Below are 14,955 nucleotides of genomic sequence, written 5' to 3'. Positions count from 1 at the left end.
CTCCCTGTTCCAACCCCCCCAATACCTAAACTTGTTCCATCCCGCCCCATGCATACACCTTGTTCCAGCCCCCCCATAAATACACCTTGTTCCAGCCCCCCCCCCCCGTACATACACCTTGTTCTGGCCCCGCTGTACATACACCTTGTTCTGGCCCCCCCCCCCCAGCCCCCCCGTACATACACCTTGTTCTGGCCCCCCCATACATACACCTTGTTCTAGCCCCCCCGTACATACACCTTGTTCTGGCCCCGCTGTACATACACCTTGTTCTAGCCCCCCCGTACATACACCTTGTTCCGGACCCCCCCCGTACATACACCTTGTTCTGGCCCCGCTGTACATACACCTTGTTCTAGCCCCCCCGTACATACACCTTATTCCAACCCCCCCGTACATACACCTTGTTCTGGCCCCGCTGTACATACACCTTGTTCTAGCCCCCCCGTACATACACCTTATTCCAACCCCCCCGTACATACACCTTGTTCTGGCCCCGCTGTACATACACCTTGTTCTAGCCCCCCCGTACATACACCTTATTCCAAGCCCCCCGTACATACACCTTGTTCTGGCCCCGCTGTACATACACCTTGTTCTAGCCCCCCCGTACATACACCTTATTCCAAGCCCCCCGTACATACACCTTGTTCTGGCCCCGCTGTACATACACCTTGTTCTAGCCCCCCCGTACATACACCTTATTCCAACCCCCCCGTACATACACCTTGTTCTGGCCCCGCTGTACATACACCTTGTTCTAGCCCCCCCGTACATACACCTTATTCCAAGCCCCCCGTACATACACCTTGTTCTGGCCCCGCTGTACATACACCTTGTTCTAGCCCCCCCGTACATACACCTTATTCCAACCCCCCCGTACATACACCTTGTTCTGGCCCCGCTGTACATACACCTTGTTCTGGCCCCCCTCGACTCCCCCACGAGAGAGGCTGAAGGGTGGGACGCTTCGAATCGCCATCAAATACCTGCCTGCCCCCGTCTCAGCCAACACACAGCCCCTGGCCTCGTCCTACCCCTGCCTGCCCCCGTCTCAGCCAACACACACGGCCCCTGGCCTCGTCCTACCCCTGCCTGCCCCCCGGCTCACAGCTCCTCCAAATGGTTCAAAGGACTCTTGCGAGATTTTTTCCAGATTTTTTCGATGGAGGTAGATGGGGGGAAGAGAGGCCCCCCCAGTCCAAGCCTCAGAGAGGCAAAGAAATTCCCCCCCATGCCTCGTCGGACTGATTGGAGCTGCTCTCCACAAATCTACAAGTCACATGACACCCCTAGGGGTTATGTCTGTCCCGCCCAGAAAGGCCCGCGGCCTGGCCCATGCCAGCTGAGGACCCGCACGCAGCCCAGGCTGTGTCACTGCTGTGCAGACGGGGACAGGCCTGGAGCCAGTCTGCCCAGCAAGGACACCGAGAGCTGCTGCGCTGGCACAGGCCAGATGAAGCCTTTTCTTTGCTCTTTAGAGGTGCCTCTAGAGGGCAGCCGCTCCCCACCAACCAGGAGCCAGCCTGAGGGAGCACGGGGAAAGGTGGCATTTCTAGCACAGCCATTCCCACAGGCCTGCACGTCGGAGGGGGGGGGGGGGGCTTTCTGCGGAGCAGGGACTGTCTTCTTCTATGCCAGTGAGGCTCTGAGCTGCCATAGACCCTGACACCTATGTCACAGATGGGAGGTAGGGGGTGAGCAATGTGCACAGTGGCGGTGTTGAGCGATTCAACCAAACTGCAAACCACGCAAATACGTATGGGGATAGAGAGAGAGAGAGAGAGAGAGGGGTGTGTGTAGATAGATAGATAGATAGATAGATAGATAGATAGATAGATAGATAGATAGATAGATAGATAGATGCGTGTGTGGGGATAGGTAAATAGAGGGGTGCATGGGGATAGATAGGTAGATACAGGCATGTGTGCGGATAGGTAGATAGATAGGTAGATACAGGCGTGTGTGGGGATAGGTAGATAGGTAGATAGAGGGGTGTATGGGGATAGAGAGAGAGAGAGAGAGGGGTGTATGGGAATAGATAGATAGATACAGGCGTGTGTAGGGATAGGTAGATAGAGGGGTGTGTGGGGATAGGTAAATAGAGGGGTGTATGGGGATAGATAGATAGGTAGATACAGGCATGTGTGCGGATAGGTAGATAGATAGGTAGATACAGGCGTGTGTGGGGATAGGTAGATAGGTAGATAGAGGGGTGTATGGGGATAGAGAGAGAGAGAGAGAGGGGTGTATGGGAATAGATAGATAGATACAGGCGTGTGTAGGGATAGGTAGATAGAGGGGTGTGTGGGGATAGGTAAATAGAGGGGTGTATGGGGATAGATAGATAGGTAGATACAGGCGTGTGTGGGGATAGGTAGATAGGTAGATAGAGGGGTGTATGGGGATAGATAGATAGAGAGAGAGAGGGGTGTATGGGAATAGATAGATAGATACAGGCGTGTGTGGGATAGGTAGATAGAGGGGTATGTGGGGATAGGTAAATAGAGGGGTGTATGGGGATAGATAGATAGGTAGATACAGGCGTGTGTGGGGATAGGTAGATAGGTAGATAGAGGGGTGTATGGGGATAGAGAGAGAGAGAGAGAGAGAGGGGTGTATGGGAATAGATAGATAGATACAGGCGTGTGTGGGATAGGTAGATAGAGGGGTGTGTGGGGATAGGTAAATAGAGGGGTGTGTGGGGATAGGTAGATAGGTAGATAGAGGGGTGTGTGGGGATAGGTAGATAGGTAGATAGAGGGGTGTGTGGGGATAGGTAAATAGAGGGGTGTGTGGGGATAGGTAGATAGGTAGATAGAGGGGTGTATGGGGATAGAGAGAGAGAGAGAGAGGGGTGTATGGGAATAGATAGATACAGGCGTGTGTGGGATAGGTAGATAGAGGGGTGTGTGGGGATAGGTAAATAGAGGGGTGTATGGGGATAGATAGATAGGTAGATACAGGCGTGTGTGGGGATAGGTAGATAGAGGGGTGTATGGGGATAGATAGATAGAGAGAGAGAGGGGTGTATGGGAATAGATAGATAGATACAGGCGTGTGTGGGATAGGTAGATAGAGGGGTGTGTGGGGATAGGTAAATAGAGGGGTGTATGGGGATAGATAGATAGGTAGATACAGGCGTGTGTGGGGATAGGTAGATAGATAGGTAGATACAGGCGTGTGTGGGGATAGGTAGATAGGTAGATAGAGGGGTGTATGGGGATAGAGAGAGAGAGAGAGAGGGGTGTATGGGAATAGATAGATAGATACAGGCGTGTGTGGGATAGGTAGATAGAGGGGTGTGTGGGGATAGGTAAATAGAGGGGTGTATGGGGATAGATAGATAGGTAGATACAGGCGTGTGTGGGGACAGGTAGATAGGTAGATAGAGGGGTGTCTGGGGACAGATAGACAGACAGGCAAATCTCCATAGTAACCCTATAGCACCCTAAGGGCACCCAAGGGAAACAGTAGGCCATTTGTCAGCCATACTAGCCACTGCACACGCGGTGGCGACTGGCATGGGGGCAAGTACAGGCTGTCAGTGTATAGGCAAGGGCACCATTTCAGATTTTCAAAGGGGAGGGGACAACTTCCAGCTGAGGTCCAGGTGCAACATTCTCAATACTTGGGGCACAAAGCCCCCAGATAGGCATGGTATGATGGAGGGACAGCCTGGCCACATCTGAGTAGTATGGCAATCCATATGTTGAATAATTGAATTGTGCATGTATTGTGCATGTGTGAATGTGCACCACCGGTAGAAACACAAAACCTAGCTGTGGGCGCTCTGCTAATCGGCTGGGTGGGGTTTGACTGTTTGCTGAGTGGACGCACAGCTGCCCGGCTTCCAGGGAGCACTAGGGCAGCCCTATGTGCCAGGCTGCAATGCCACCCAAGGTTGGGGTGGCTGGACAGGTCATCTACGTCCTCTCCTCATTTGTGGCTCAGATATTAGTGGAGCCAGGCCCCCTTGGATCCCTGTGACTTGGTCCTGGGGCTCTCTGCCCAACCTAAAGTGCCGGGGTGGGGGGTGCAGCAGGTGGGGGAGGCAGGGTGGACTCAGGCTTAGTGCTAGTGGGAGCCAGGCCAGTCGAGTTTTACTCCCACGTCTGCCACTGAGTCTTTGGGGTGACCTCAATGTGATGGACCCCCCCCCATGGTTTATGAAATGGACTCACGACGTGAATATACATAACGCAAAGGTGGTTTGAGCGAATTATTTCATGTAACCCATCGATCTTCGCCTTGTGATCTGCTGGGTGTGTGTGTGTGTGTGTCTGTTTCTCTTACTCTGGTGTGTGTGTGTGTGTGTGTGTGTGTGTGTGTGTCTGTTTCTCTTACTCTGGGGTGTGTGTGTGTGTGTGTGTGTGTGTGTTTCTCTTACTCTGGTGTGTGTGTGTGTGTGTGTGTGTGTGTGTGTTTCTCTTACTCTGGTGTGTGTGTGTGTGTGTGTGTGTGTGTCTGTTTCTCTTACTCTGGTGTGTGTGTGTGTGTGTGTGTGTGTGTGTGTTGTCCTTCAGTCTGAGCAGTGGTTGGTTCCTTCCCAAAGGGTGTGTGTGTGTGTGTGTGTGTGTGTGTTTGTGTGTGTGTGTGTTCCTTCAGTCTGAGCAGTGGTTGGTTCCTTCCCAAAGGGGGTGTGTGTGTGTGTGTGTGTGTGTGTGTGTGTTTCTCTTACTCTGGTGTGTGTGTGTGTGTGTGTGTGTGTGTCTGTTTCTCTTACTCTGGTGTGTGTGTGTGTGTGTGTGTGTGTGTTGTCCTTCAGTCTGAGCAGTGCTTGGTCCCTTCCCAAAGGAATAGGAAAGCAGAGGCCTGGGGTGTGTGTGTGTGTGTGTGTGTGTGTGTGTGTGTTGTCCTTCAGTCTGAGCAGTGGTTGGTTCCTTCCCAAAGGGGGTGTGTGTGTTTGTGTGTGTGTGTTGTCCTTCAGTCTGAGCAGTGCTTGGTCCCTTCCCAAAGGAATAGGAAAGCAGAGGCCTCGGGGGGGGTGTGTGTGTGTGTGTGTGTGTGTGTTTGTGTGTGTGTGTGTGTGTTCCTTCAGTCTGAGCAGTGCTTGGTCCCTTCCCAAAGGGGGTGTGTGTGTGTGTGTGTGTTGTCCTTCAGTCTGAGCAGTGCTTGGTCCCTTCCCAAAGGAATAGGAAAGCAGAGGCCTCGGGGGGGGGGGGGTGTGTGTGTGTGTGTGTGTGTTTGTGTGTGTGTGTGTGTTGTCCTTCAGTCTGAGCAGTGGTTGGTTCCTTCCCAAAGGGTGTGTGTGTGTGTGTGTGTGTGTGTGTGTGTGTTTGTGTGTGTGTGTTCCTTCAGTCTGAGCAGTGCTTGGTCCCTTCCCAAAGGAATAGGAAAGCAGAGGCCTGGCCTGGGTCTTTTTGGCTGGGCTGCCCCTGAAGGAAGGAGCCAGGCCCCTGGTTCGGAGGGGCAGCTGTTTGCCTGCGGCTTCAGCTGCACAGAGCCAGGTTTGTTCTCTAGCCCGGTGCCAGCCATTGTGACCTGGGGCCAGTGGGCACGTCCCCGGGGCTACCTGCCGCCTTGGCGCCGGGCCCCACCCTGCTCTCTCCGGACCTGTGGGCAGGGGGAGCCCCAGAGGCCGCCCCGCCCCGCCCCGTCCCCGAGTCACGCAGCTTCCCAGCTGTCCCGGCTCCCCGGTACCTGCCGCGGCCGCTCCAGGCCCCTCGCCCCGGCCAGGCGGGGCTCCCGTCGGGATGCTCCGGAGCCTCGTGCGCAGCCTCCTCCCGGCTCGGGCTGCGCCCGCTTCGCGCCCGCTCCCCCGCTGCAGCCGCGGCCGCGCCAGGTGGGTCCGGCCGCGGGGAGAACGGGCCGGGGGAGCGGCCCCGCGGGAGGGGGAGCACCGGGCCGTGCGCGAGCCGGGGGCGCTGTGCGGGGGGGCGTCGCGCGCTTGGGGGCTCTGTGGGGGGGGGGGGACCGCGCGCGCGCTTGGGGGCTCTGTGGGGGGGGGGCGTCGCGCGCTTGGAAGGTCTTTGCGGGGGGGGGCGCCGCGCGCGCGCTTGGGGGCTCTGTGGGGGGGGGACCGCGCGCTTGGAAGGTCTGTGGGGGGGGGGCCGCGCGCGCGCTTGGAAGGTCTTTGCGGGGGGGGACCGCGCGCGCGCTTGGGGGCTCTGTGGGGGGGGGACCGCGCGCGCGTTTAGAGTGTCTGTGGGGGGGGCGCCGCGCGCCTGTGGCCCGGAGGGGGAGGGGGCGCGAGGCGCGGGGGCCCTGCTGCTCTGATCCCCGGGGGCGGGGCCTGGGTTCGGTGCCCACCCCCCAGTGCAGCCTGGGGCCCAGCCCTGGGTGCGGGCGGGGGGCGAGGGGCCTGCAGTGCGGGGAGCCTATGAGGGCATCAGGCCCGGGCCCTGCAGCCCTCTTCCATGGCAGGGGCACAGGCCCTCAGGGATGCTCCTGCACCGGTGGGCCGGGCCGCCCGACGGCCTTTCTCCCCAGAGGCGACTGGGCATCGCTGAGCCCTCCCAGGGTGCCAGCTTGGCACAGGTGGGTGAGGCGTGAGGAAGGAGACAGCCCGGGGAGAATGGGCCTGAGGTCGGTCTCTGGGGTGGGAGGTGGATTTACGGGGGGGGAGGCCACTCTCCAAGACAGAGCCCCATCGCTGACTGATGCTCTCCCTTTCAGGCTGCATCCCCACCCCTCTGCTGCCGGCCAATTTCTCCCCTTGCTGTGGACAGGCCTGACCAGCGCTGCGGCACCACCCGTGACAGAGACGGAGCAGCAGGAAGCAAGCAGGAGAGGAGGGAGGGTTCCTGTCTGCAGCAGCAGCTCCTTGCGAGCCCCAGGACGCAGGCCCACTCTGCCCCTCCTACCTGCCGGGTTCCCTGCCCCCCAGAAAGGTGCCATTCCAGCTGCAGGCGAGCAGCCTCCCCAGGGACAGATTTCAGAGGAGTCACCTGCAGCAAGCCCCAGCCGACGCCTGGGGATGGAGCTCTGAGCCTGTCCGACCAGCCCCGTCCGGGGGAGAGGAAGGCACCTTGTGTGGCAGGCTGCCTGAGGCCTTTTGGGGCTGAGTGAGATAGTCTGGGGAAGCTGGGGGTGGGGAGGGGAGACCCATCTCCCCAGAATGGATTGTGTGGCCCTGCGCAGCTGCCTGGAGGGACTGGAGACAGGAGGCGCTGGGCTTGGGCTGGCTGCTCTGGGCTCTGCACTGCTCCTGCTGCGGAGGGGGAGAGTCTGCAGTGGGGCAGCTGACAGCCCCAGGGGCCCAGTATAACGAGAGCTGGACAGGGACAAGAGGCGCCCAGGACAATACCGGGGGACCCTGCGTTTCCCCAGGGTCTCTGCTTGGCTGGATCATTTCTCTTTGGCTCCCACCAGCCACCCCAGGTCTTTGCAGCAACAGGGATTGCGGCGCGGCCACGCTGCTCCTCCAGCCCGGCTCTGTGTGCAGTTAAGAGAACAGACGCCTCTGGAGCCCGGGACCCTCGTGTGGGGGCCACCCTGCTTGCTGAAGGACTGGGAAGCCAGAAGGCAAAGGTTGTGCCAGCCAGGCTGAGGAAAGGGGCCTGGGACAACGCCCTGCCACTGAGATCCCCACCTGTGTCCTGGCGCCATGGCGCGGCCGAGCTCAGGGGCACTGATTTCGGTCAGCGGCCTGGGCTTCCCACCACAGAACCTGGCCCGCGTGGTGGTGTGGGAGTGGCTGAACGAACACGGGCGCTGGCGGCCCTACACGGCAGCTGTCTGCCACCACATCGAGAACGTGCTGAAGGAGGACACCCGGGGCAGTGTGGTGCTCGGGCAGGTGGACCCCCAGCTGGCCCCATACATCATCGACTTGCAGTCCATGCACCAGTTCCGCCAGGACACAGGTAGGGAGGGGCTCCACGTGGCCTGGGGCGTGGCCGGGACAAGGGGTGGCGCTGAGGAGGTGGCTTGGCCGTCGGGTTTGAGCCCCTCAATCTCTGCTTGGGTTTCAGATTGGCCCTGCCTCTTTTCCTGGTAAAGGCGTGTGGGGCTGATCTCCCTCACGGTCCAGGAGGGCAGAGTGCGTCTGGCCCTAGCCGCGCCATGGCGCTTGCATTGAGGTGGATGACTGCCTCCAACCAGAGCTAGTGAGCTGGCTGGGACGGGGAAGCAAGCCCAGGGCACTATTCCTGGCTCTGACACCAGCCTGCTGTGAGGCTTGGGGTAAGTCCCAACCTCTCTGTGTGCCTCAGTTTCCCCCAGGATGGGAATGATGAGACCCACCCCCTGAAAAGGGCTTTGGGGTTAGCACAGGCTACATCGTGTGCTGCTGCTGGCTCTTCACAGGGATAAGTGGGAGGGGAATGTGGGTCTGTGCTGGGGGATGTGTGACTGCAGTTAGCCTGGGGGCTCCCTTGTAAGGCCTGCGGGGGCTCTCTGCACCAAGCAGGGACAGGCACGCCCAGGAAGGAGGGTGCAATCCAGTGGTGCCTGAGCCCATGGCACCTGGCTCCAGGGGGCCTGTTTTGGGTTGAGGCAGGGAGGGACGCTGCTCGCTGGCCTGTGCTGTGTGACGTGTGGGCTGCTGTTCTGTGCAGAGCCCTGGCGGGGGGGGGCTGGGCGTTGGAGACGGCACTAGCGGCTCTGTTGCTGCGATCGCCCCTGCGGCTCCGGCTCCTCCACCCGCCTCCCCTCCTTTGCTGCAGGGGCCGCCTCTGAGGGTCTTCTCCCCACCACTCCCCAGAGGCGTGAATGAGGCCAAGTGGGCCCAGCCAGGCAGAGTGGAGCTGGAGGAAGCTCATCAGAAGGCTGCCGAGCAGGGAGCAGGCGGGGCTTCTCCAGCTGGGAGCAGTGTCGCAGGCAGCAGGGAGGAAGCCTGCAGTCCCCCTCCCTGCGGGGGCAGGGAGCAGCCCTGTGAGGAGCCAGGGTGGCGATGCACATCTCAGCTCTCCCTCGGCCTGGCACCCAGCACAGAGGGCAGGGTGCATTCTGCCTGGCGCTTTCCCCTTGCGCAGTGGGCAGCACAGTGGGTACCTTGGGCTCCCAGGAGGCCCGCGCGGCACACGCTGCCTCTGGCTGTCGCTGGAGCACTGGACGGCGGGCGTTGTTAAATTTCACCAAACCCTTTACCGCCGGCTTCACTGCCCATTTACACAGACACCGCCCCCAGCCAGTGTGCAGCCGCTAGCACTGGCCCATCGCAGCCCTGGGACCCTCCTTACTGGCTTCCCATTGCCCTACACGTCCCCGTGGTGCAGAGGGCGGGGAGTGCAGCCAGGTCTGCGTGCAGCACCAGAAATGGGGAAGGGAAGGTTGAAATAGGACATCGTGTGGGAGGTCCCTTTAAATAACGGTGAGCTCCCCAAGAGGGCTCTCAGCTATTTGAAGGGACCCTGCCCAATTCCTGTGCACTTGGAGGGGGATGAGCCAGGACGTGAACAGAAGGCTCACAGGGGCTGGGTGGTGGTGGGTCAGCACATCTCCCAGAAAGCCTCCCTGGCTGAATTATCCAGCTCCCTTCCCTGATGGCTGGTCTCCATATGCAACCCTGCTGTGTCTCCATTGCACAAACACAACTGTCCGTGGGGGGCCCTGTCACCCTCCCAGATCCAGAGGGGCCCAGCAGGCCATCTCGCGGGGCTCTGAACAAGTGGGTGATGAGGCCTTGCTGTGGCCTGACCCTCTCCTGTCCCTGCCGGCTCCAGAGCAGTGCGCCCGGCAGTGGTGGGCCCCTCTCCCACTCACCTGCAGCACATTGGGGGAAAGCCGGAGCAGCTGCCTGGCTGTTTGCCCCCCTTTGACCTGAGGTTCCCCTTGACGTAGGCTCGGTGCTAGGGGCAGACGGATGGGAAGGCGAATGAGAGCACAGTCAGACAGCAGGCCGGGCCATGCAGAGTGTGGGGCTGTGTGCTACCAGCTCGGCCCAGCTGATGCAGCCCCTTTTCTTAGGGAGTGTGGAGGTGGGGCAGACCATGGCTGCTCTCTACCTGCTGACGTCCTGAGTCAGGTCACACGTGCAGCGAGTTTGTCAGTGTTCTCCTAGTCTCAGCGGAAGTGAAGCCAAAGCCCAGAACAGGCCTGTTCTCACATGCCCCTTCAATCCATCGCTAGCTCTTGCCATGTCCCCATGCCCCAGGATTGCTTTAGCAGGAGCGTTGCAGGAGATCGAGGGGAGGGATTATTCGCCTTTATCCCGCACAGGGGAGGCCACATCTGGAGTACTGTGTCCAGTTCTGGCCCCCCCCATAGAAAGGATGTGGACGCACTGGAGAGGGGCCAGTGGAGGCAACACAAATGATTCGGGGGCTGGAGACATGGCCTACGAGGAGAGACTTGTTTAGTCTGCAGAAGAGAAGAGCGAATCTCCATCCCCAGAGGTGTTGACGTGCCAGCGTGACCAAGCCCTGGCTGGGCTGATTGAGTCGGGGCTGGTCCTGCCTTGGGCAGGGGGCTGGACTCGATGACTCCTGAGGTCTCTTCCAGCTCTGGGATTCTAGGAGTCTAACCTCATTTCCTCTTTCTGAAATGACATGCTGTGACGTGGGGGAGGGGGGGTCTGCTCTGTAGCCCGGTGTCCCCACCTGACTGCGCTGGGCTGTGCGATTCCCACTGATTCACCCACATGTGGATTGGCCCAGACACCTAGTCCCAGCCTGAGCAGATAACAAGGCTCTTCCCCCCAGGGAGAGAGAAAGGAAGGGAGACAGAGATGGCACCTGGCTGGGGGGGCAGGGTCTGGGGGCGAGGCAGTTTCTGGCTGGAATCATGAAGGAGACAGACTAAGGAGGGGGGCTGGGAGTCATGGGGTCCAGGCGCCTCATCTCAAGGGGTCTGAGGCTGCCTGGCCCAGACTCCTGTAGCCACGTCACATCTGTGCTGTGCTGTATCCTGGAGGAGCAATAACCCCTCTCTACTCTACTGGCTGGTGGAGTCTGTTCTCGCTGCTACGGGGCTGCAGGACTAGAGGGAACCCGACGTGCTGTCACTCCTCACACCAGCAAGACGCTTTCTGCCCCTGCAGTTCGCTCCCAGCCTGTCCCAGCACAGACCTGCCAGTGCCCCAGGGCATAACTGGCCCCTTGCTACTTGGCTGTCACTGCTGGCACCGGTTCCCATGGCAGCAGCAACACCTGGGAGTGGCAGGGGTGGGGATTAGCGAGACTCTTGGGGCACAGTGGTCCTGGGAAGTCACTGGAGCAGGCTGTCGAGGTGCTGGCTCCCATCAGCTCGTCCGAGCCGGCCGTGCCAGTGGAAGATCTCTGTGGTCTGGGAGAGGCAAAGAACAAGCCGTCTGGCTCCAGCAGCCTGTGGGATGCACGTGTAATTAATAGCAGTTTACTCAGTGGTGGCAGCCGCGTGGAGAAATCAATCGCTCCCAGCCCCGTCTGCAGAGACGGGTTCCATCCATCGCCGGCTGCCGGCAGAACGGGGGCAAACGGGATTCAAAACAAGATGTTCTGGCGCGTGCAGAATCCGGATCCAGTGGTTCCCCCACAGCTGCATCCAGGCTCCATTCATGGGCTCCTGGCCGGGACAATAGGTGCTGTTTCCGCTTCAGGGCGTTGGACACCAGATGAGCCTCTTTGCTATGCCAGTTCAACGAGGCCCCGGCTCCTGCATGGCCCAGCGCCCGCTGTACTCGCCTCCGTGCGCAGAGGCCAGGCTGAGCTGTCTTGCCAGTGGGAATGGGTGCTGGATGCATGTTTCCTCCTGCCACGCGGCCCACTGTCCTGTTCCGGACGGAGCACTGAAGGGCGGGACAGGAGGGCGGCTGAAGATCAGGCCAGAGATTTGCAGGTGGAACCATTTGACCCTGACATCTTTGCGGTCATGTGCTCCCCAGAAGCCCATTGCTAAGCTGCAGAAGGGTTCTGACCTGCAGCTGATGAGAAACGGAGGCCGGCCAGTTTCCAGGCTGTGCCCCACCTATTCCTGCATTTGTCTTGTGGGCCAGGATCTCTCTTCAGAGAGCCACAATCTGTCCAGTGCCCTGTGGATCTTCCCAGCAGGGTGGGGATCTCACTGAAGCAAGCTGATTGGGCTCCGTGTCCTCCCAGAACGCGATGGCGTCAGATCTTTGGCGTGCGGTGGAGCCATCCCCTTGGGACAGGGAACCCAGAGCTTTGGGGCAGGGCTTCTGTGACGGCGCGTCGGGGAGCCCCGACCCTGCACCGTCCACAGCAAGATGTGACTCCACCAGAGGGTTCATTGCTGCTCCAGGGTCCGATGCAGGCGGAAGAGCCCAGGCCGGCAGCCCTAGTTCCCTTGGGGGGAGGGGTTACAGGCCCCTGAACCCCCTACGCTGGTTAGTCTGCTCCCCCCTTGCTCTTCCTGCCCCTCCCCAAGCCACACCCTCCCTTTGTTCGAACCCCTTCCCTGGCACTCAGACGCAGGCCCGCAGGGGTCAGCCACAGCCCATGCCTAGCGACCAGCGACTGCCCCGCAGAGCGGGCCCGGGGCCAGTAGAGAAACACCCTGTCACCAGTGACAGCCCTGCCGGAGCAGCCAGCAAGCAGGGCACCAAGGAGCCGGCCAGCCAGCAGCCTCGCGCACCGTCGGCCGGTTAGCTGGGCTGGGGGAGAGGCCAGCTCACCGATCCAGCGCACTCTGGCTGGCCGGGCGTGCGAGGCGCCAGTGCCCCACTGGGGCTCTCGACATTTTGTTCCCCTTCCCCATACACAGGGTTGCCCGAGGCTGTTGCTATTTGTCCACGAATGTTTTCCTCCCGGTGTCACTGAAGTGGCGCACGTGTAGCAGCAGGGCCCAGGAAGGGCGGCACGACTGTGAGAGCCGGGCGCTCCCTCTGCATCCAGCAGTCGGTGCACACGCACGCGCACTTAGCACAACTGCCCTGGAGGGCATCTTGGGTAGGGCAGTCTGGCGGACCCCGAGATACAGGAGGCCCCTAGGGGGGCCCATTCGCTATCCCAGCTCGCCTGCACTGGGTGTCTCTACTGCTGGGCCGTGTCGCTGCAGGTAGAGACAAAGAGGCTGCATCTCTGGCGTGAGCCCCTGAGTGTGGCCCAGATCAATGTGGGCAGCTGTGTGGGGCAGAGCAGGGGTGCCATTGGCCTTGGCTAGGTCCAGTCCCCCCGGGCGCCCACCTGGCTTTTCCCTGAGAGGCCAGGTGCCGTGCACATCAGTGACCTGGCGGTGCGAAAGGTGTATTTATACACCAGGCTTGGCCCTATGGGGCGGTCAACAGGTTTCTAGCTTCAGTATAACACAGAGGGGACCGTCCTGTCCAGATGTTGGCGGGTGGGAGGGGGGGCAAGCATGTCTCAGCGCAGGCATTGGGGAGTTCCCAGGGGCTGTGATACAGGCGGGGGGGCAGGCGTGTCTTGGTGGGGGGTTCCCAGGGGCTGTGATACAGGCGAGGGGCAGGCGTGTCTCGGTGGGAGGTTCCCAGAGGCTGTGATACAGGCGAGGGGCAGGCGTGTCTCGGTGGGAGGTTCCCAGGGGCTGTGATACAGGCAAGGGGCAGGCGTGTCTCGGTGGGAGGTTCCCAGGGGCTGTGATACAGGTGGGCGGGCAGGCGTGTCTCGCTGGGGGGTTCCCAGGGGCTGTGATACAGGCGAGGGGCAGGCGTGTCTCGGTGGGGGGTTCCCAGGGGCTGTGATACAGGCGAGGGGCAGGTGTGTCTCGGTGGGGGGTTCCCAGTGGCTGTGATACAGGCGGGGGGGCAGGCATGTCTCGGTGGGGGGTTCCTAGGGGCTTTGTTACAGGCGGGAAGGCAGGCGTGTCTCGCTGGGGGGTTCCCAGGGGCTGTGATACAGGCGGGGGGGCAAGCGTGTCTCGCTGGGGGGTTCCCAGGGGCTGTGATACAGGCGGGAAGGCAGGCGTGTGTCGGTGGGGGGTTCCCAGGGGCTGTGATACAGACGGGGGGGGCAGGCGTGTCTCGCTGGGGGGTTCCCAGGGGCTGTGATACAGGCGGGGGGGCAAGCGTATCTCGCTGGGGGGTTCCCAGGGGCTGTGATACAGGCGGGGGGGCAAGCGTGTCTCGCTGGGGGGTTCCCAGGGGCTGTGATACAGGCGGGAAGGCAGGCGTGTGTCGGTGGGGGGTTCCCAGGGGCTGTGATACAGGCGGGGGGCAGGCGTGTCTCGCTGGGGGGTTCCCAGGGGCTGTGATACAGACGGGGGGGGGCAGGTGTGTCTCGCTGGGGGGTTCCCAGGGGCTGTGATACAGGCGAGGGGCAGGCGTGTCTCGGTGGGGGGTTCCCAGGGGCTGTGATACAGGCGGGGGGCAGGCGTGTCTCGCTGGGGGGTTCCCAGGGGCTGTGATACAGGCGGGGGGGCAAGCGTGTCTCGCTGGGGGGTTCCCAGGGGCTGTGATACAGGCGGGGGGGGCAGGCGTGTCTCGCTGGGGGGTTCCCAGGGGCTGTGATACAGGCGGGAAGGCAGGCGTGTGTCGGTGGGGGGTTCCCAGGGGCTGTGATACAGGCGGGGGGCAGGCATGTCTCGGTGGGGGGTTCCCAGGGGCTGTGATACAGGCGGGGGACAGGCGTGTCTCGCTGGGGGGTTCCCAGGGGCTGTGATACAGGTGGGGGGCAGGCGTGTCTCGGTGGGGGGTTCCCAGGGGCTGTGATACAGGCGGGGGGCAGGCGTGTCTCGCTGGGGGGTTCCCAGGGGCTGTGATACAGGTGGGGGGGCAAGCGTGTCTCGCTGGGGGGTTCCCAGGGGCTGTGATACAGGCGGGGGGCAGGCGTGTCTCGCTGGGGGGTTCCCAGGGGCTGTGATACAGGCGGGAAGGCAGGCGTGTGTCAGTGGGGGTTCCCAGGGGCTGTGATACAGACGGGGGGCAGGCATGTCTCGGTGGGGGGTTCCCAGGGGCTGTGATACAGGCGGGGGACAGGCGTGTCTCGGTGGGGGGTTCCCAGGGGCTGTGATACAGGCGGGGGGCAGGTGTGTCTCGCTGGGGGGTTCCCAGGGGCTGTGATACAGGCGGGGGGGGGCAGGCGTGTCTCGCTGGGGGGTTCCCAGGGGCTGTGATACAGGCAGGGGGCGGCAGGCGTGTCTCGCTGGGGGGTTCCCAGGGGCTGTGATACAGGCAGG

General features: G+C 61.3%; 2 protein-coding genes across 4 annotated transcripts in view; one reads left to right on the top strand and one right to left on the bottom strand.

Annotated features, from left to right (window-relative positions):
* Positions 1–5,773, bottom strand: part of EMID1 (EMI domain containing 1) — a 46,246-nt gene extending 40,473 nt beyond the window's left edge. Inside the window, exon 1 of the mRNA XM_075897929.2 lies at positions 5,644–5,773. The gene's annotated coding sequence lies outside the window, so the exon portion shown is untranslated. The remainder of the gene's footprint in view (positions 1–5,643) is intronic.
* Positions 5,301–14,955, top strand: part of DTX1 (deltex E3 ubiquitin ligase 1) — a 56,819-nt gene continuing 47,164 nt past the window's right edge. Inside the window, exons 1-2 of one of the 3 annotated variants that reach the window (XM_075897927.2) lie at positions 5,301–5,450; positions 6,619–7,808. In XM_075897927.2, the coding sequence (XP_075754042.1) occupies positions 7,550–7,808 (259 nt within the window). In that variant the 5' untranslated portion in view covers positions 5,301–5,450; positions 6,619–7,549. Of the gene's footprint in view, positions 5,451–5,647; positions 5,786–6,193; positions 6,481–6,618; positions 7,809–14,955 lie in introns of those variants that run through there. The other 2 variants (XM_075897925.2, XM_075897926.2) reach the window with 2 other exon arrangements.

Source organism: Pelodiscus sinensis, chromosome Z (assembly GCF_052426305.1).
Source record: "Pelodiscus sinensis isolate ZL-2025 chromosome Z, ASM5242630v1, whole genome shotgun sequence".
NCBI lineage: Eukaryota > Metazoa > Chordata > Testudines > Trionychidae > Pelodiscus > Pelodiscus sinensis.
This window is presented reverse-complemented; position numbering and strand designations above follow the sequence as displayed.